The sequence below is a fragment of the Mugil cephalus genome, chromosome 1 (genome assembly GCF_022458985.1).
Source record: "Mugil cephalus isolate CIBA_MC_2020 chromosome 1, CIBA_Mcephalus_1.1, whole genome shotgun sequence".
Taxonomy (NCBI): domain Eukaryota; kingdom Metazoa; phylum Chordata; class Actinopteri; order Mugiliformes; family Mugilidae; genus Mugil; species Mugil cephalus.
The window spans coordinates 32,738,022-32,757,981 of record NC_061770.1 but is presented as its reverse complement, the minus strand read 5'-3'; the positions used below and the strand labels follow the sequence as shown (position 1 = coordinate 32,757,981).

General features: G+C 41.5%; 1 protein-coding gene across 2 annotated transcripts; it reads left to right on the top strand.

The window, feature by feature from the left end:
- On the top strand, nt 1-18,415 carry otud4 (OTU deubiquitinase 4). 2 transcript variants are annotated; one of them, XM_047595791.1, is made up of 22 exons: nt 1-403; nt 1,068-1,151; nt 1,245-1,295; nt 3,283-3,329; nt 3,529-3,601; nt 4,370-4,451; nt 6,189-6,342; nt 6,499-6,553; nt 6,630-6,732; nt 6,868-6,932; nt 8,103-8,203; nt 9,947-10,041; nt 10,196-10,409; nt 10,896-11,010; nt 11,221-11,280; nt 11,353-11,511; nt 11,560-12,088; nt 12,469-13,053; nt 13,771-13,811; nt 14,011-14,659; nt 16,792-16,868; nt 16,949-18,415. In XM_047595791.1, the coding sequence occupies exons 1-22, from the start codon at nt 272-274 to the stop codon at nt 17,363-17,365; spliced, it is 3,888 nt and encodes a 1,295-aa protein (XP_047451747.1). In that variant the 5' UTR covers nt 1-271; the 3' UTR covers nt 17,366-18,415. The 2 variants fall into 2 exon arrangements, with proteins under 2 accessions (XP_047451747.1, XP_047451737.1); XM_047595781.1 differs by having other exon boundaries at nt 11,353-12,088.
- Nucleotides 18,416-19,960: the final 1,545 nt, after the last annotated feature.

Sequence of the window (19,960 nt, the reverse complement as noted above, 5' to 3'; positions counted from 1 at the left end):
TGTTAGCCTGTGAGCTAATATGAACCGAACTACTTTCACTTTATGCAAACAGGAGTTCCCTCTTGGGATGAGCGGGGTTTCCTCGAAAACGAAACTAGAGTCTGTGGTTGTTCCTCCTATTATCGCCTCAGACGCCATTTAGCTCGTAGATGTTGCTATTTAACAACCTCCCGGAGCGAAATTGACAACTTTTATCCGAAAGTTTTCACCTGGTTAGTGCGAACCGTCAAACTAGCTGCTAGCTGCTAGCTGTTAGCTGATAGCGGCTAGCATGGACACCATGCAGAGCAGCGAGGAGAGAGGAGCTGAGAAAGTAATGGATGACTATTTGAAATCCTTGGGCTACCAGCGGAAGAAGATAGCGAAGGACGGGTCCTGCTTGTTCCGGGCTGTCGCCGAGCAGGTACACAAATAAATAACTCAACCCCCCGCGAGAACAGGTGACAACACCGGGTTTGTTTGTTGTGCTGATGTCCGCCATCAAGCGTGTAATGTTAGCCGAATGAAAGATCACCTCCATGACATTGCTTTTCTCTAAACCTGAAACCCGAATTTGTGCATTTTCTAAACTTTAATCCTTGAAACGTGCTAAATTCGAGCTTTTCCAAACGGACTTCCGGCTCATGCACGTAAAGAGATGGCTGTGAGGTTCCAGTCTCGGTTAAACCTCCTGTCACCCTCAAAATATTTCTTACTCTTGACTCCAGCGATTAAAACTGAACACAGTTCATGTGTCGGGTGCTTTGTGTTTGTTTGTTGACAACATAAATGACTCTTTAAATAAAAACAGACCACCACACCCACCACATCCACCCAGGATACCTGTTACATGGCTATAGAGAAACATGCAAATTACCATGAAATTTATGGCTAAAAATCTCACTGAACATTTGGGTTGAATTAACACAACTATTATAAAGAATAGTACCGTATATAATGTAACGTCATTAGGAAAACTAACTAAAGAGAGGTCAAATTGAACCCGAAGATGAATAACAGGAGGCTTGGTTTTAATTTTAAAGCCTTGTTGTTGGGTGTAAGTCGGATATTTTGTGTGTTTGTTGCAGGTGCTGCACTGTCAGAGCCTCCACACGAAAGTTCGAGCCCAGTGTGTTGAGTTCCTGAAGCAGAACAGAGACAGCTACGAGGCCGTACGTGATCATTATTACAGGATCCTTTCCTTCCTGCTGTTCTTCTTTAAATATCCTCGTCTCAACTCATCAGTCTTGTTTTTCTTGTTGCAGTTCATCGAGGGCGACTTTGAGGAGTATCTGTTCAAGCTGCAGGACCCGCAGGTAAACCTGTCGTTGTTGTTGTTGTTGGCTCCTTCCTGTAGTTTTTTTTAATTTTTTTTTAAGAAAAACACAAAAAAGGGGGACGTTTAAAAATGCAGTGAAGTCTTCTCTGAGAAAGAAAAGTCAAAGAAAAGTCAGATGAAGGAGACGAGAGTGGAAGTCTTAGTAAAACCAGACGACAATCAGCAGATCATCATCACGTCCACAACAAATCTGGGACAATTACAGCTCGGAGATTAAAACAATAATACTAATAATAATAATAAAGTGACGTTTTCACTTCTTTTGACTTTGGCATTTAAAGATTTAAATGACTCTCAAGTTGTAAATTCAGCCTGAATGTGAAATGTTTTAATTAAGTGATGAAGTCATCACCAGGTCATGAATGTGAAGGCGTGGTCACGGGTTCTCATGTCACCTAGCAACAACAAATACTGCTTCCAGATTGGCTGATTGGTCGCTGGTGTTTTCTGATTGGTCGCTGATAGAAGCGGAGCCGTTCACCTCATCTATTAATAGATGACTAATGTCTTTTAAAGTCTGTGTGCGGTGACTTTCATCGTTTTTTTGGCGTGAGAAAAGTCGCGTGAGACCGTGGGAACTTGTTGAAATGCGTCTCCCACTCAGTGCGTGAGACCTGACATGAACGTATTTAAACTGTGTGTGTGAAGTCAATAGAGCGACAGGTCACAACACAACACATTTTCTTTTCTCATTCATAAAAAGCTACAATTAGGGACGTTTTCCGGGACAGATTTAGTCGGGGGACGAATCGTCCTAAATGGGGACTGTCCCCAGAACTCGGGGACGTCTGGTCTCCCTGAATAAACCCACAGAACTGACGAGGCACATTTTTTTGTTTTCTTTGTGTTTCTGCTGCAAACTTTCCATCTTCACTCACTCACAGTCACAAAGTCTCAAATATCGTATCAACCAAAACCACTTTTTCCTCTTAATTTGACCTTAACTTCCGCTGTTTAGCAGCAAATTGAATCATCTTTGGTGAGGAACCTTCATTTCAAATATATTTTTAAAATATGATTATGAAATTTTCAGTAGGTCAATAATACACTGGGCACATTTACTAAACTCCGCTCTCTAACTGTTAGTGGCTGTAAAAATACATCAGATAAATGTTTTTTCAACTTTTTTTTTTGCATAAACCTGTTAATTAGCCAGAGTACTAACAAAACTACTAAATATTAAAAAATATTTTAAATATTAGTAATTTAAATGCCAATTTTTTTTTAAAAAAGGAAAAAAATGACTTATTTTTGATGCAAAAAGTGATTGGAAGCAGGAAATGTTTTACCTGTTATCACAGTATTGGACATGTCAAACATTAGTGACGTCACTGAGTTTAATGCATATTTAGTTTTTGTACATCATCAAATTTTCATTAAAATTCTGTCTCATACTGTTCGTGGCTGTTTTTGCCCCATTGACTTCCATCATAACTACCACAAAATAACAATGCGTTTTACATCTTCATGGTTTTTCCTGTTCAGAAGGGATGAAATTTAACAAACCCAAACCCATTAAGTACTTAAACATACTACTTTTTTTTTTTTAACAGGACAAAAGGGTTAAAAAATCAAATAACAGTTGAAAGATTTGAGTAAATTTGGTTTTGGTTCGTAGTGATTTCTAATAAAAATACACATGATTTTACAGCGTAAAACTTTAAAGTGAGTTTCTCTTCAGACTCTGAGCCACAAATCTCCACGTCAGTAACACTTTCACAAACCAAACGTCCCAGATTTATTCCTAAATACATTCTCTTGAAAACGTGGCACATTTTAGTTTTTTTTGGACTGTTGACAGTATTTTTAGTGATATAAAGAAATGTCCAACATTCTCTCTGTAAACACCTGGACATGTAAATAATCAGCTGGAGATGTTTCGTGTTGATATCTCTTAGTTATTCACCTGTAGTTTCCCGCCTTAATTTGCTGTAGTTGAGTTTTGTGTTGGTGTGTTTGTGCAGCAGTGGGTGGGCGAGGTGGAGATCAACGCTCTGGCTGTCATGTACAAGTAAGTGAAGGTTTTATATTTTCCAGATAATATTTAGATCTTTTAAGCCCAAACTTCCTCCCCTGGAGAATCCTGAAGTCTTTTCTGGTTTTCTTGACTCTAAAAACTATTTTACTTCGTTGTGAAAAGAGATTTTCCTGACCGACCCACTCGGCTCTTTGGCCTCTGGTAGTTACGTCCTCTCTTTGTCTTTGTGCAGGAGGGACTTTTTGATCTTCCAGGAGCCCGGCAAACCGGCCGTCAACATCACCGACAACAGCTTCAAGGACAAGGTGAGACTCATATTTACTTCATTTATTATTTCTGCTTTTTGTCGCATCTTCCTTTTTATTTTGGAGAAAATCTCAACTCAAAAACAGCACATGATTAAATGTTAACAGTGTTTTCCTCAAGGTTTGTTGAGACCAAGGTGTTTTTGTTTTGTTTTTTGTACCATATCATACATTAAATGCACAAAGAATGAGATCTATTTTTTAATAGTCAACATCTCAAGTCGCTTCTTGTGCGACGTGAGTTATTGTGAGGTTATTTTTTCTCATGCACAGTTTATTTTATTTTATTTTATTTTATGCCTTGTTCACATTTATTTTTCTTATCTTGTGGCTCCTTCAACAAATAATCGTGAATAATTGTTAATATATTTGTTCCTGTTCCTCAAATATAATAATAGATTAATATTAATGTAATTTCAACACCAAGTTACCACTTCATTAGGTTCGCGTTTCTTTACCTCGTTCATTTCTTAAATAATTATCTCGTCTTCAAACGTTTAGAGAAATGAAGCAGATCTGAAATCTGGGAAAATCTGTAACGAAAGAAAATTTGTAATTTTAATTTAAAAAAACTACAAACAAACCACTATTTAATTGTAAAATGTACATGTTAATCAGCTTTTTATTATTGTTTATGTTCAGTGTGACTGAGTTAATTAAGCATTTCGCTAATTTAACTTGCCCTCATTTGATTTTTTTTTTTTTATTATTATTATAACCAGAGACGTAAAACATATTTTGTTGACTTGCGTTATTTCTGTCTTCCAGGTGATGTTGTGTTTCCTGAACGGGAATCACTACGACAGCGTTTACCCCATCAGCCACATTAAGAACGCAGCTCTGTGCCAGTGTGAGTGTTTTCTTTCTCACTCATGAGGTTAAATAAGTTTTTTTGCTGTATTTTTTAATCTTACTTATGGGACAGTGGTGGTTTAACACTGATGTCTGGCAGAGAGAAGGTTCTGGGTTCAAATCCCGTCATTTCTGTGTGGAGTCGGCATGTTCTCCTTGTGTCTGCATTAGGTGTGACTGATATGGGCTAAAAAAATTTATCCCCATAGATTTTTCCATTCTGGCGTTAAAATTCAAGATAAAAATATTATAATTCCTGCCCATGTTTTTGACTCAGTTTTGTCGTTGTCAGTGTTTTGTGAACTCTAGGATACGACAGAGGATTAGAACCACTGAGCAACAAACTGTAGTTAGAGCGAACGACTTTAGTCTCTTTCTCTCTCTGTGACTTTAAAGTCAGAATTTCAGATTTAAATCAGAATCCTGACAAAAAATCGGAATTCTGAGGGAAAAAAAGTAGAATAGGTCAGAAAAAGTAGAAAAACTCAAAATCAGAAAGTCACAGTTTTGAGTCAAAAAAGTAAAAAAAAAAAAAAAAAAGAAAAAAAAGCCAGAATTCTGAGATTGAATTCTGATTTTATTCTCCAAATTCTCAGATTAATGTCAGAATTATGAAAAAGAAGCCAGAAGTTTGAGTAATAAGTCTAAAAAATAAAAATAAAAAAATTAAAAAAAAGTCGTAAAGTCAGAATTCTGACAAAAAAGGTCAGAATAAGTCAGAAAACTAAAAATAAAAATGTCAGAACTCTGAGAACAATGTCAAAATTTCTTAGATTAAAGTCACAATTAAAAAAAAGAAAAAATTCACTCTAGCTACAATTTAATCTGATCCTCTCGTACTAAAATGATTCTGTCCAGTTATAGTCAAATAAACTTCATAACTACAGGTTTAAGTAGGAAGTTGTTTTTTTTTTGCAAACCTTGAATATAGGACAAGTTTGTTCCACATCCACCTCATGATACCTGAACCAGTTCCATATCATTGATGATGAGCTTCTTCACCACCTTCCTCCATACTTGTTATTCTACATTACATTTGATTATTAGATTATTACATAAATGCACCTTACTTATGTTAGCGCCAATGCTAATATTGCTGCTGCACTCCATGCACTTAATTAAGAGTCTGTAGAATTACCCCGTTGCTACTACCTCTTAGACTTTAGACTTGAATGACTTTAATGATCCACAGGGGGAATTGCTTGGTCACAAGTAGCTTAGTTGTTGCATAAAGAGGAGTTGTTGTACAGCTGGATAGAGTTTGGTATAAAAGAAGTTCTGTAATGTTCACTATGGGAGTGGAGCTGAATCAGTCTGATTTGGTTTCTTTGGTGTTTGGTGTAGTGGATGGGATGGATTGTCCATAATGGAGAGCAGTTTATCCAGTGTCCTCCTGTCCCTCACTGAGACAAACGTCTCCGACTCCCTTCCAATCACATGTCCAACCTCTCGGATCAGTCTGTTGATACTACTGACGTCTTTTTACTGGTACTACAGCCCCAACAAACCACAGTAAAGTACAGAGCTACAACAGACTGACTGAATCTGGTAGAAATACTCTAGTAACTGGTAGAAATACTCTAGTAACTGGTAAGAAAGACTCTAGTAACTGGTAGAAAAGACTCTTGTAACTGGTAGAAAGATTCGTAACATCTGCGATAGGCTCCAGAAGAAAAGTGGTTGCTGAAAATGAGTAAATGTTGCTGACGGTGCGGTGTTTGTTTGCCTCCTGCAGCCATGCTGTACGAGCTGCTCTATGAAGGGGTGTTTAAGGTGGACCGGGGCACGTTGAGTCGGACCGGCCGATCTCCCCACAGCCTGATTGACGACAGCATGGCCGCCTGCGCCAGCAGTGACGAGTCCGACCTGGAAACCTGCGAAGCGCTTAGGTAGGAAATGGATATTAACCAGGTTTCAGTTCAGTTCCAAGGCAGCTGTTGCCTTTCTTAGATGCTTTTTAGATGAAATTAGAGTGACCAGAGGTGTAAATGTCACTTTAGATAAAAGGGACGCTAGTAAATGTATTTTATTTTGTTATGCCTCAGGGTGGAAAATGGAACGAGTTCGACTTCTACGAGGTCCAACGGCCACAGCTACAGGGTAACGCTCAGACTCTTCCGTCCAACGCGCTTTAAAACTTCCTCACTTCCTGCTTGACGTATAATCTGTCTTCTAGGGTCGCGGTCGCGGCCGGCAGCTCCCCGAGAGGGTGAAGAGATCCCTGAACCCAAATCTGCTCAGAAATGTGGAGTATGACGTCTGGATCAAGAGCAAGAAAGGTGAAGGAATGTCTTAAATGCATGTTTTATAAGACGTCGGATTGTTCTCGACAGCGTGGCGCATTGCAGGGAGTTTTTTATGAGTATAAGTTGCTGGTTGTAAAAGTAAAAGTATTTGTCTGTTTCGTCTTTTAGCCCAACAGAAGATGGACTACTGTATCGCTGCTGGGATGCATTTTACTGTGGGAGATCACTGCCAGGTGTGTGTGTGTGTTTGTGTGTCTCTTAGCCCTGTTCACAACAGGTATTAACACCAGTGTCCAGCTTCATTCACGTGTGTTCACACATGGCATTAAAATGTGTCTCGAGCTAGTCTCAGTTTCTTGTCATGTAAACAAATAAATGACGACATCATTTGGAGAGTGGTAGAATATTATTATAGCTAGTGGATCACTATCTACCGTAGTTTCAGAACAATGGATCACTATCTACCGTAGTTCAGGAATGATGGATCACTATCTACCATAATTTAAGGTCAATGGATCACTATCTACCATAGTTTAGGAACAATGGATCACTATCTACCGTAGTTTAAAGTCAATGGATCACTATCAACCGTAGTTTAGGAACGATGGATCACTATTTACCGTAGTTTCAGAACAATGGATCACTATCTACCATTGTTTAGGAATGATGGATCACTATCTACCATAATTTAAGGTCAATGGATCACTATCTTCCGTAGTTTAGGAATGATGGATCACTATCTACCATAATTTAAGGTCAATGGATCACTATCTACCATAGTTTAGGAACAATGGATCACTATCTACCGTAGTTTAGGAACGATGGATCACTATCTACCATAGTTTCAGAACGATGGATCACTATCTACCATAGTTTAAGGTCAATGGATCACTATCTACCATAGTTTAGGAAAAATGGATCACTATCTACCATTGTTTAGGAATGATGGATCACTATCTACCATAATTTAAGGTCAATGGATCACTATCTTCCGTAGTTTAGGAATGATGGATCACTATCTACCATAATTTAAGGTCAATGGATCACTATCTACCATAGTTTAGGAACAATGGATCACTATCTACCGTAGTTTAGGAACGATGGATCACTATCTACCATAGTTTCAGAACGATGGATCACTATCTACCATAGTTTAAGGTCAATGGATCACTATCTACCGTAGTTTAGGAACGATGGATCACTATCTACCATAATTTAAGGTCAATGGATCACTATCTACCTTAGTTTCAGAATAATGGATCACTTTCTGTTGTAGTTCTCAAGTGGTGGATTGAGAGGCACTTTAATTAATGTCAGGTGTGAACCTAAAGCTGGACGCTTGTGAGCATCTTTCTGTGCGTCTGTGACTGGTTTTCTAACATCTTTGTGATCACGGTCTTCAGGTACAACTCGACAGCGGTGGGCGGAGCTACAACGCCACCATCAAGGAAGTGGCGCCCAATAACGGCCCAGTTACAGTTTATATAGAAGAGCTGGGCAGGAAGTAGGTCACACTTCTTTGTGTTTGTGTTGTCGTAGTGTTTATTTATCTTGTGCAATCAAACCACAAAAATTATTAATCAGGTTAATCTCAGGGGTAAACGTCTTTCAGTTTGTCCAAGTAGAGTTACTGTCCCCAGTTGATCCGGTAGTGACAGGCAGCAGAACCAAAAGGTCCATAAAGATGGAAGACGCTAAACAGCACGTTGGTCCTCTCCATAAAAACAAAAACGAAGCAGCAGCGGAGCCGCATAAAGTTTTGTTTTCACCGAAGCACTTCCAGCTTCAGATAGCACAGTAACGAAGACAAGCTAGCACTGTGGGCTAATGCGGCTAACAGCTGGACACAAAGACAAGACAAAGATGAGACAAAGACAAGACTAGACAAACCAAGATTAGACAAACCAAGACTAAACCAAGACTAAACAAACCAAGACTAGACAAACCAAGACCAGATAAACCAAGACTAAACCAAGACTAAACAAACCAAGACGAAACAAACCAAGACTAAACAACCCAAGACTAAACAACCCAAGACTAGACAAACCAAGACTAGACAAACCAAGACTAAACAAACCAAGACTAAACCAAGACTAAACAACCCAAGACCAAACAAACCAAGACCAGACCAAGACTAAACAAACCACGACCAGACCAAGACTAAACAAACCAAGACTAAACCAAGACTAAACAAACCAAGACTAGACAAACCAAGACCAGATAAACCAAGACTAAACCAAGACTAAACAAACCAAGACGAAACAAACCAAGACTAAACAACCCAAGACTAAACAACCCAAGACTAGACAAACCAAGACTAGACAAACCAAGACTAAACAAACCAAGACTAAACCAAGACTAAACAACCCAAGACCAAACAAACCAAGACCAGACCAAGACTAAACAAACCACGACCAGACCAAGACTAAACAAACCAAGACTAAACCAAGACTAAACAAACCAAGACTAGACAAACCAAGACCAGATAAACCAAGACTAAACCAAGACTAAACAAACCAAGACTAAACAAACCAAGACTAGACAAACCAAGACTAAACAAACCAAGACTAAACCAAGACTAAACAACCCAAGACCAAACAAACCAAGACCAGACCAAGACTAAACAAACCACGACCAGACCAAGACTAAACAAACCAAGACTAAACAAACCAAGACTAAACAAACCAAGACAGTACAAACCAAGACTAAACCAAGATGAGACAAACCAAGACCAGATAAACCAAGACTAAACAAACCAAGGCCAGATAAACCAAGACTAGACAAACCAAGACCAAACAAACCAAGACTAAACAAACCAAGACCGAACAAACCAAGACTAAACAAATCAAGACTGTACAAACCAAGACTAAACCAAGATGAGACAAACCAAGACCAGATAAACCGAGACTAAACAAACCAAGACCAGATAAACCGAGTCTAAACAAACCAAGACTAAACAAACCAAGACTAAACAAACCAAGAATAAACAAACCAAGGCTGAACATACCAAGACTTGGACAAAGACCAGCTGTCAGTCAACACGTTGAGTGCAGACATATTCTCTTCTTTTGTTAAGTCTGTTTGCTACAGTTGAAACGTGATTAATAAATAAATTTAATCTAAACGAATCCTCAGTGAGCCTGTGATAAATCTGGTTTTGACAGCTGGTTGTTGGAGAGTTGTCCGTCCGTCCATTACATTCCTCCGGGGACGTGAAGGGACCTGTTGACGGGTTGTGTTTTTCCAGGCAGGTTCCTCTGTGGACACTCCGTCCTCCTGGTGGGGAGGGGAACTGGACGGCTGTGGTCAACAGAGACAAGAGACTCAGCAACGGCCATGGAGGTAGAGGACGTTTATCACCTTTTATTGGTTTTTAAATTGTATGAACACAAACATTACGACAAACAGGACATGTTTCTGTTCTGTTACATTTTAAAAAGGATAAAAAGTTTAATTAGATCCAGATAATAAACTTTATTTCTCTCTCTTCTTTTAGAGTGGGAGGAGAGGGGGAAGGGGAGAGGACGGGGCAAGTCCGTCCAGACCGCGGCGTCCTCCTCCTCCTCCTCCTCCTCCTCCTCCGTTTCCCAGGCGACGGGGGCGGGGTCTGGCGGCCGCATGCTGAAGCAACACTCATGGCCGCCGCAGGCCGCCTCCTCCACCTCCACCGCCGCCTCCGCCTCCGCCTCCTCCGAGGAGAAAACCAGCAGGTGGGTGGCAGGAGACGAGGAGGACCGGTTCCATCAGACGGTCCTCCGGTCGTCACGTGTCCTTGTGGAGGACAGTTTGTCCTCGGTTGCCGCGGTAACCTTGTTATATATTCGTGTCCAGTGTCCGAAAACAATCTGGTGGTAGGAACCAAAATGGAGGACGGCGGTTCCTCTTTCTTCCTCTCCTCCTCCTTCCTCCTCTTCTCTTTTCTTCTCCTCTGACTCATCCTTTTTTCTTCTCTTCCTCCTCGTCTCCTCCTTATTCTCCTTCTTCCTCCTCCTCTTCTTTTATCTCCTCTCATCCTCCTCCGCCTTTAATTCCACTTTCTCCTTCCTCCTCTTCATCACTAGTCTCCTACAGTAACTGTGTCAGGACCAGGTCATTTAATGTCGTCTCCGTGGAAACGGCCTCATCATCACCATCATCATCATCATCATCATCATCATAGGGGGTGTGGCCTCTGACCTCTGACCTCTGACCCTCAGGAAGTCGGCCTTCGGTCTGACGGAGGAGCAGCGACTGGCCAAAGAGGAGGAGGAGAGGAACGTGGCCCTGGTGGAGATCCAGCTCAGAGACGAGTTAAGCTTCCCGGCTCTGGGGGTGAGGACACGTCTCCCTTTGTCTCCTTTGTTTGTCTTCTGATACTTGTTCCCCTCCTCCTCCTCCTTCTTCCTCCATCTCCTCCTCCTTCCCCTTCGTCAGTGAACCTCTACAGTCACTGACGTTTAGATGTAAACACTCACGTGTCCGTAGATCAAGTCGTTTCATGTCTATGTCGTCTCCGTGGTAACCGCCTCCCCTCTTTTCCAGGCGGAAGGAGGGAAGAAGAAGGGAGGAGGAGAGAAGAAGAGGTCTCAGAGGAACAAGACGGTGAGTTCAGGTCCCAGATAAAAGTTTTATGGCCGATCGGTAAAAACTGACTAACGTCTCCTCCTCCTACAGAAGAGTCCAGTTGAGGACGTCCAAGTGTCGTCTCCGTCTCCTGGAGACAAACCGTCCTCCTCCTCCTCGCCTCCTCCAACTGTCACTGCTGCTCCTTCTGCACCAACAGCTACAACCTCCAGACCTCCTGCTGCTCCATCCCCAGACAAGAGCACCAACATGGCCGCCAACATGGCCACCAACACGAGCACCAACGCAAGCACCAACATGGCCGCCAACATGGCCGCCAACAAGAGCACCAACATGGCCGCCAACATGGCCGCCAACATGGCCGCCAACAAGAGCACCAACATGGCCGCCAACATGGCCGCCAACACGAGCACCAATGTTGCCTCCAGCGTGGGCGCCAACATGGCCGCCACATTGTCAACTCCATCCTACGCCTCAGCGGTTGCTCCACCGACTTCCTCCCCTCCTCCTCCCCTTCCTCACCCCATCCCACCTTCCTCCACCGCCTTCACCTTCGTCTCGGCTGTCCTCCCTCCTGCTACTCCTCCCGTCTCCTCTTCTTCCTCCTCCTCCTCCTCTACTAAACTTCCTGCTGCCTCCACTCCACCTCTTCCCCCTCCCACCTTCATCGCTCCCATCGCTCCGTCTCCCACCGCTGCACAGGGCTTCACCCGGATCTCTCCACCCATCTCCCACTCCCCGAGTCCACCACCACCACAACCCTCCTCCTCCTCCTCGTCTCTCGTTCGTCCAGCTGTCCAAGAAGCTCCGCACACTCCCACACAAAGTAAGAAAACAATGCAAGAAAATAATAATAGTAGCTCTTCTTAGCCACCAAGCTAATAGTAGCTCACTGTAGCTAATAGTAGCTCTTCTTAGCCTCCAAGCTAATAGTAGTTCATTCTAGCTAATAGTCGCTCTTCTTAGCCTCCAAGCTAATAGTAGCTCACTGTAGCTAATAGTAGCTCTTCTTAGCCTCCAAGCTAATAGTAGTTCATTCTAGCTAATAGTAGCTCTTCTTAGCCCCCAAGCTAGTAGTACTTCATTCTAGCTAATAGTAGCTCATCCTAGCTAAAAGTAGCTCTTCTTAGCCTCTCAGCTAATAGTAAGTAGCAGTAGTGGTCAAAAAATAACAACCTGAACGTCTTGTCTCTTCTTTTATTCCAGATTCTTTGCCAAATAGTCTTTCAGCACCTCAGTTGCTCCAGACGTCTCTGCCCCAGAACCAGAACCAGGACCAGGACCAGATCCAAGTCCAAAACTCTGTCTCCCAGTCTGAGAAACAAGCTCCGCCCTCTTTACCTCCCACCCAAAGTCAGGCCACTCCTCCACAAGTCCTGACCGGCGTTGAATCCCACCTCCAGCCCCAGTCTGGGGCAACCCACGTTCAGCCCCCTCAACCCCAGGAAGCTGCCTACCCTCACCCCTCCCTGGGCCCCCATACTCACCCCAGCATGCTGCCTCCTCACCCCTCCCAAGTCCCACTTCCTGCCTCCCTTTCTCAATCCACCACTCCAACTCATCCCTCTCTCCAATCCGACAACACCCAGAATCCGACGGGAACGCCTCCCCCGCCTCCTCACCCTCCTCACCCCCCTCACCCTCAGTCCCTCCCCGGAACAATCCCCCTGCACCAGCTGACCCAGCTCTACCAGGACCCTCTTTACCCCGGGTTCCCGCAGGGACCAAAGGGCGAGCCCGCCCCGACGCCAGCTTTCTCATCCAGCTCTTCAGGGGACGACCTCCCCCGAGGTGAGAGGAAAATATTTATGTTTATGTATATATGTGTATTAAACGACACTTAATGAATATTATAAACAAACTCTTGGTTCGGTTTTAAGCAGTTACCTATTTACCTCTGTTAGGAAGAGCTACTATTAGCTGGGATGCTAGGAAGACCTACTATTAGCTTGAATGTTAGAAAGAGCTACTATTAGCTTGAATGTTAGAAAGAGCTACTATTAGCTTGAATGTTAGGAAGACCTACTATTAGCTTGAATGTTAGGAAGAGCTGCTATTAGCTGGGAGGCTAGGAAGAGCTACTATTAGCTTGAATGTTAGGAAGAGCTGCTATTAGCTAGGAGGCGAGGAAGAACTACTGTTAGCTTGGAGGCTAGGAAGAGCTACTGTTCGCTTGGAGGCTAGGAAGAGCTACTATTAGCTGGGAGGCTAGGAAGAGCTACTATTAGCTGGGAGGCTAGGAAGAGCTACTATTAGCTGGGAGGCTAAGTGCTACATACACAATGTTTTTTCATTTGTGAGAAAGTCTGAAATAGATTCCTCAGTTCTGTGGTTCGACCCAAAACCAACACGATGTTTATTTCAGTGACACATGAACAGCTTTTACATTCATACTCAGCAATCAGCCATATCATTGTGACCACCTGGCTGCCGAGGCCAAACAGTCCTGGTCTTCCTCCTTCCTCCTCCTCTTCCTCATTCTAATAATTCATATCTTTCCTTCTTCAGACATCAACATCCTGAGGTTTTTCTTCAACTTGGGTATCAAAGTAAGTCTGTTTGGTTTAACCACCTGGAATTAGTTTTACTTATTTTTTACTTTTAATAAGATTAGATAGTGTCTGTGATTAAGTATCTGGCAGAAAATGCACAATTTAGTGTAAACTAGTGTAAATCAGTGTGATAACCTTCCAGTTTTTGGTGTGAAAGGTCCTAATGTAATGGCTGTTCTGTATCTGTGTCCTCCAGGCCTACTGCATGCCCATGTTTGTCCCCTACATGTACCTCTTCCCCCTGCAGCAGGCCCACACCTTGCACCCCAAGCCCACCTCCCGTTCCCCTTCCCCCCACTACCCTCCCCCAAGCGTCCCTGCCAGGCTCGGTGAGTCTTACCCGCCCCCCCAGTGCCCTCCGGCCTCAGCGCCCCCTCAGTATGAGGCCCAGCTTGCCGAGGCCCCCCGTCCCAGCGAACCCTGCGTAAACCAGGCCGGTCCCCACGGGGTCAACCAGCCTCGTCCTCCTCCTCCTCCTCACAGGATGCCCGTACCCCCGGTGGCGTTGCAGCAGATGCCCCCACCCAGAAACCCGACCTTCTCTGCTGGGTATCCCACCCCTACTCCTCCACCCTATCCGGTGCCCCCACCCTCAACTCAGGGTTACCACCCAAGTCAGAGCTCAGGACACCCGCTGTACCCCCCGTTCTCTGCGTCCTCTATGGGGTATCGCTCGTCATCCACCCCCGAAGACGTCGGCCAGGGCCCCATGGAGCGGATTCACCCCATGGACAGCGACACAATCCTGGGTCACATCCGAGTCCCCGGCCGTGTGGAGAGTCCCGCTGCTGCTAATGTAGCTAATGCTAACAACAACAGAATGATGATGTTTCCACCCAGTTATGGTATGTTGACCAAATTAATTAAGTCATTAGAGAAGGTAACCGCTCACTCTCCCACCAGGGGGAGCCGGACGTCTTTGAGTCTCATTTATCAAACCGTGCGTAGAAAAGGCTCTAAATTCTGACGTAGGAAAGAAATTTAGAACGCGTGTAAGTACGAAGAAGAAGGAGGAGTTAGAAGAAAATTACCGTTGCAAAATCAACAAGACTCCAAATCCATAAACGAAATAACAACGAAAATGTTTTACTGCAAATAAACGAGTGGCCGAAGCAGATTGATGCTGATGTTGATGTTGAATAAATTTGCTGTGTGGGTCAATCTATGGCTCCAAATTATGTTTGGGAATCTGGCCTCGTTTAATGTGGGCTTGTTGGTGACGTCCGTATGGGAACTGGATGTAAACGGAGAAATGCCGCATATGTCTCCAAACTCAGCGTCCCAGGGTGGACAGGAGATGAGCAGTGTGGTAGCTTTTATTTAAAACGAGAAATCACAGCATAAATCCATCACTATGTTTTTGTTGAATCGTGTTGAATAGATCAGATTAAATAACGCTCTTTGAAAACGCACGCTTCTCAAAATCCTCCAATAATACAAGATAATCAACAGTTGCGTACTTCAGCTTTTCTTTCAGGTTGGCTTTTATAGCTCGTCAAGACAATTATTCAATGTGTCTGCTAAACCACTGGCTTAGATTTTTTCTAAGAGACCGGCAACGTGGAAGTTTAATGTGCTGCTGAACACTGTGACCCTTTAAACCGGTTCTATGTGTAGTTCCACTGTTCTACCACTAGATGTGGTGTGTGAGCACAGAGTTGTGCGTAAATTCACACACTTTTCTAAGCACAAGTACAAATTGATGAGAGCCGAAGAAGCTACTTGTATATTTTCTCGAAGGCGTTTCATCCAGTTTCTCAAGTGCTAAAGGTCCCTAATGTAGCTAATGCTAACGTCAGCAGAACGATGATGTTTTTTTTTCCCATCATGCTCTTAGAGAAAAAAGTCTATATGTCAGTTAGATGAAGTGGTGAAGCTACACTTGGACTATGCTACCACCGCTATTTATTTCTGTACTTCTGTTACTTCTGTTTCTTCCAAGTCTGTGGTTTATCCTTCAGAACCGTTTCGGGCTCAGACTCTTCAAAGTCCTGATACTGAAAACTACATTTTGTTTGTGAGCTAAAAGAAAGACCAAAGTATTTCCTTGTTACTAAAGCAGAGTCTGAAGTCTAGTGTCACCTTTTCATCTAACAGCCATTTTTTAGAAACAGTCACATGCTCTGTTTGTTATAGTCTCAAAACGTCGACTTTATTCTCCACATTGTTTTTTGATTTTTTTTCCTCCACATTATACTTTGGCTTTTTTTGAACGTTGTATTTCAACTTATTTCTTGAATTTCGACTTTATTTTCCACATTGTATTTTGACTATTTTAAACATTATATTCCAACTTTTTTCTTGAAGTTGTATTTCAACTTTTTTCTTAGCTTTGTATTTCGACTTTTTGTCATAGTTTTATTTCGACTTTTTTCTCGAATTTCAACTTTTTTCACAACATTGCTTTTTTCAATGTTATATTTCAGGTTTTACCGACTTTTTTCTCGATATTGTATTTCGACTTTGTTCTTGGTATTTTGACTTTTTTGTACATTATATTTCAACTATTTCCCCAATTTTTTCTCGACATTGTATTTAAACTTTTTTCTTAGCTTTGTATTTCGACTTAATATCTCTACTTTCACATTATATTTAGACTTTTTCTGACTTTTTTCTCGAAATTGTATTTCGACTTTTTTGTCATAGTTTTATTTTGACTTTTTTTCTCGTATTTCGACTTTTTTTCCCACCATTTTCTCAACTTGATTTATGGTATTTCGACTTCTTTTTCTCAAATATCTACTTTTTTCACAACATTTCTTTTTTCAATGTTATATTTCAGCTTTTACCGACTTTTTTCTCGACATTGTTTTTCAACTTTATTCTTGGTGTTTCGACTATTACCGCCTATTTTGATTTCTTCTCATGGAAGTTGTCTAATACTCTTATATTTGTATATTGTAATATTGTAACTTGGATTACTGAGAACCTTAACACTTGGCATAGCTTGTAATATCTTGTTTTTTTTCCCCATCAGGCCACCACAAGGACACCGGTGAGAGTTTGACCCGAACAGTTCTTCTGGTCGATCCCCCACTCAACAACACACCTATAGTACGTAGCCACGTGGCAGAAATGAACTAGCGGTGGTGGCGTTTGTTTGGCTGAGCTTTGTTTCTCTTTCTCTCTCTCAGCTTGCTGTAGTTTCAGATCCGGATGTTAAGGACGTCCCGGGTTCTCTTGCGGCCATGAAGTCCGGCAGCAACAACTTGAGCCCCGGGTCTCCATACCGGGGCCACCGGAAACCGTTCAAAACCACCAAACCCTACCCTCCATCGGGCTACGTCACAGAGCCGCTGTCTGTGGGCTGCAGCACTGAGGACGACTGGGAGGAAGGGGAGGGATACAAACCCACAACCCTTCACCACGGCGGAGGGCAGAGGAAGAACTACAGAGGAGGTGGATCGAGAGGGAGGGGGGGCTATGATTCAAGGAGGGGGGCGGGAGGATACAGAAGGAGGCAGGGAGGAGGAGGAGATATGGGGGCGGGGCATAACTATGTCCAGTTTAGCTCCTCCTATGTAGGGCGGGGCCATGACAGAGGATACTAGCTACTCGGCTGAAGGGGGCGTAGTGTTTTTTCTTATTTTTTTTCTTTCGAGTTAGCAGGACTGGCGGTCATATTGCACGGCAACTTCCGAAACTCCAGGTTGTGCGTTTTGAGCTCGCTACCATCTTCGTTGTGGGAAAAACACAAACACTATCTTTGTTTTTTTCTTTTTCGTTTCCATTTCTTCAGCGCCTTAGCATTAGCATCGACAAGCACAAGTGAACACTTGTAAAGAGTTAAGACTTCTGAGCTCATGTACTCGTGGGAGGTTCTAAACTAAAAATGTTTACACATTGTTGGATACAAATGCTGATTAGTGACTAGCTTAGCTTAGCACAAGGACTGAAAACTGTGATAAAGCATCCCAGCTAGCTTAGCATAAAGCAAATCATAAATTGAACAGCTCCAGTGTGGTTTAGAGGTTTAGAGGTGTTTGTAGTCTGTTAGCTATATGCAGTCTAGAACGTCTCTATGCTAAGCTAAGCTATCAGTCTTCTGCTGGTAGCTTCATTTTTAGCATGGAAAAAAAAGCGCAAGAAATCAAATAATTCCCCAAAGCATTTCCTTTTTATTGGAGGTGAAATTACAGATTTTGTTGGAGCACTTGAATGCAGCATAAAAGCTTAGCATCTTAGCATGTCCACTTAGCATCAGCTCTGAATGTATAACAGCTAAACAGCTTCAACCAAATACAGCGAGCACTTCCTGTTAGCACTAGTTAGCTTCAAAGCAAGTAAGCAACAGGAAATCTGATGTAAAAATGTCAATATGCTGCTAAAAATGTGGTGTCGTCGTGTTTTTGTTTTGTTTTTATTGTGGTTTGTGTTTGTCATGATGCTGCTGATTGTTTCACATCCTTTGGGTTGTTGTGTTTTTTTTTTCTTCCTGCCTTTCACTTTTGATCAACCTCAGTAGAGATTCAGTGCCTTATTTTTTCTCACTCTTACTGTCTGAGAAACGCTGCTGTACAGAACACACAAAAAACAAACTTGCTGTTTGTTGTTGATTTTTCTATGTGGTTGAATAAATAAAACTTTGGTTTAGATGCTGATCTGGTAGAATCTGTTGGTTAAACTCGACTAAGGTTGTGTTTCTAAAGAAACATGTTTTTGTTTTAGGGAACAAAAAGGTTTGAAACCAACACTAATGACCTAATTAAGACGCTGGAAACGAGACGTCGAGATAAAGTTGCGGCGAAAGCAAAGAAAAAAGTTTATTATTGAGACCACAAACTTCCACTAGTGGCGCTAAAGACTGAAGGTTTGTACAGTCGAAAACTCAACTTCAGTGAGTTTCTCTGGTTTAGTTTTGAGTTTTGGTAAAAGTAGATGTAGTGTAGCTATTATGCTAATGCTAGCACCAGTAGCTGCAAACGACACAAGAACTCCAGACTTTTTCCATTTGTTTAAGAACAAAGAAGAACAAGTAAATTAGGAGGATGATTACATTTAATAAAATGTTTCTGTTACAACACTGAGACCCACAACTGGACATTAGACAGTTTCATGTTTTTAAACCCTTGAACATTCCTCCATGTTGTGTTTTTACCCAGCTTTTTTGTTGCCTCTGCTTTTGTAATGCGACATATTGGTTGATCCGTGTTAATGGGTTCATCTTGTTCATTCTGCGGGTAAAAAAAACACAAATGAATTTTGAGATTTCTTTTTGTTTGCTATTTTGCCTCATCAGCATTTTATCAAACTAGTAAAATAGTCAAAAATGCACATTTGTGTTCATTACAATTTGTCTGTGTTCAGCCTCTAATTTACTCCTAAAAGAAAACAACATGACTGAGACTCACAACTAAACATTAGACAGAAGTTTAACTATTTTTTCAAAAGAATTATTTTTTTTTAAACCTGTTAACATTCATCTGGGGGATTCAATCAACGCATTTTTTCCAAAATGAAAAACATTTCATAAAAAAAATAAATTCCAAAAAAATATATATAAAAACACATTTTTCTAAACAAAAAGTTCAAAATTCATTTTTTAACCCCATTAACATTCCTCTGGGTGGTTTATAGGACAGCAGTGTCCTTTTGAAAGAAATCAGGTCTGTACACGAGTTGTGTTTGAGTCAATGTTGAATGATGAAATACATCATTTTATTTTTAATTTTTAATTATAGGATTCAATCAACACATTTTTTCAAAACAGAAATCATAAAAAATTAAATTTTCATGACAAAAAAATCTTAAATTCATAAAAGCACATTTTCAAAACAAAAACAATCATGATTTTTTTGTTTTGAAAAACGTGTTTTTGTGATTTTTTGAAAAAAGTTTGTTGTTTGAAAAAACAGAAAAAGTCAAAACATTTTTTCACAGCAAAAAATTCATACATTTTTTTTTCAAAAAACAAAAAAAAATTCTAAAAAATCACAAAAACACGTTCACAAAAAAAATCATTTTTGAATTTTTTGCTCTGAAAAAATGTTTTGACTTTTGTTTTGAAAAAAATGTTATGATTTTTTTTTTATTTTGAAAAATGTGTGGGTTGAGTCCTATAATGACTTTTATATAATATAATGAAATCAGAAGACAATGATATATTGCATCATGTGGAATTTACTCAAACACAACTCATGTACAGA

Coding starts and splice junctions, on each gene's coding strand:
- otud4 (XM_047595781.1), top strand. CDS start 272: ATGGACACCATGCAGAGCAGCGAGGAGAGAGGAGCTGAGAAAGTAATG. Junction 8,204..9,946: donor ATAGAAGAGCTGGGCAGGAA/GTAGGTCACACT, acceptor GTGTTTTTCCAG/GCAGGTTCCTCTGTGGACAC. Junction 11,281..11,352: donor GGTCTCAGAGGAACAAGACG/GTGAGTTCAGGT, acceptor CTCCTCCTACAG/AAGAGTCCAGTTGAGGACGT.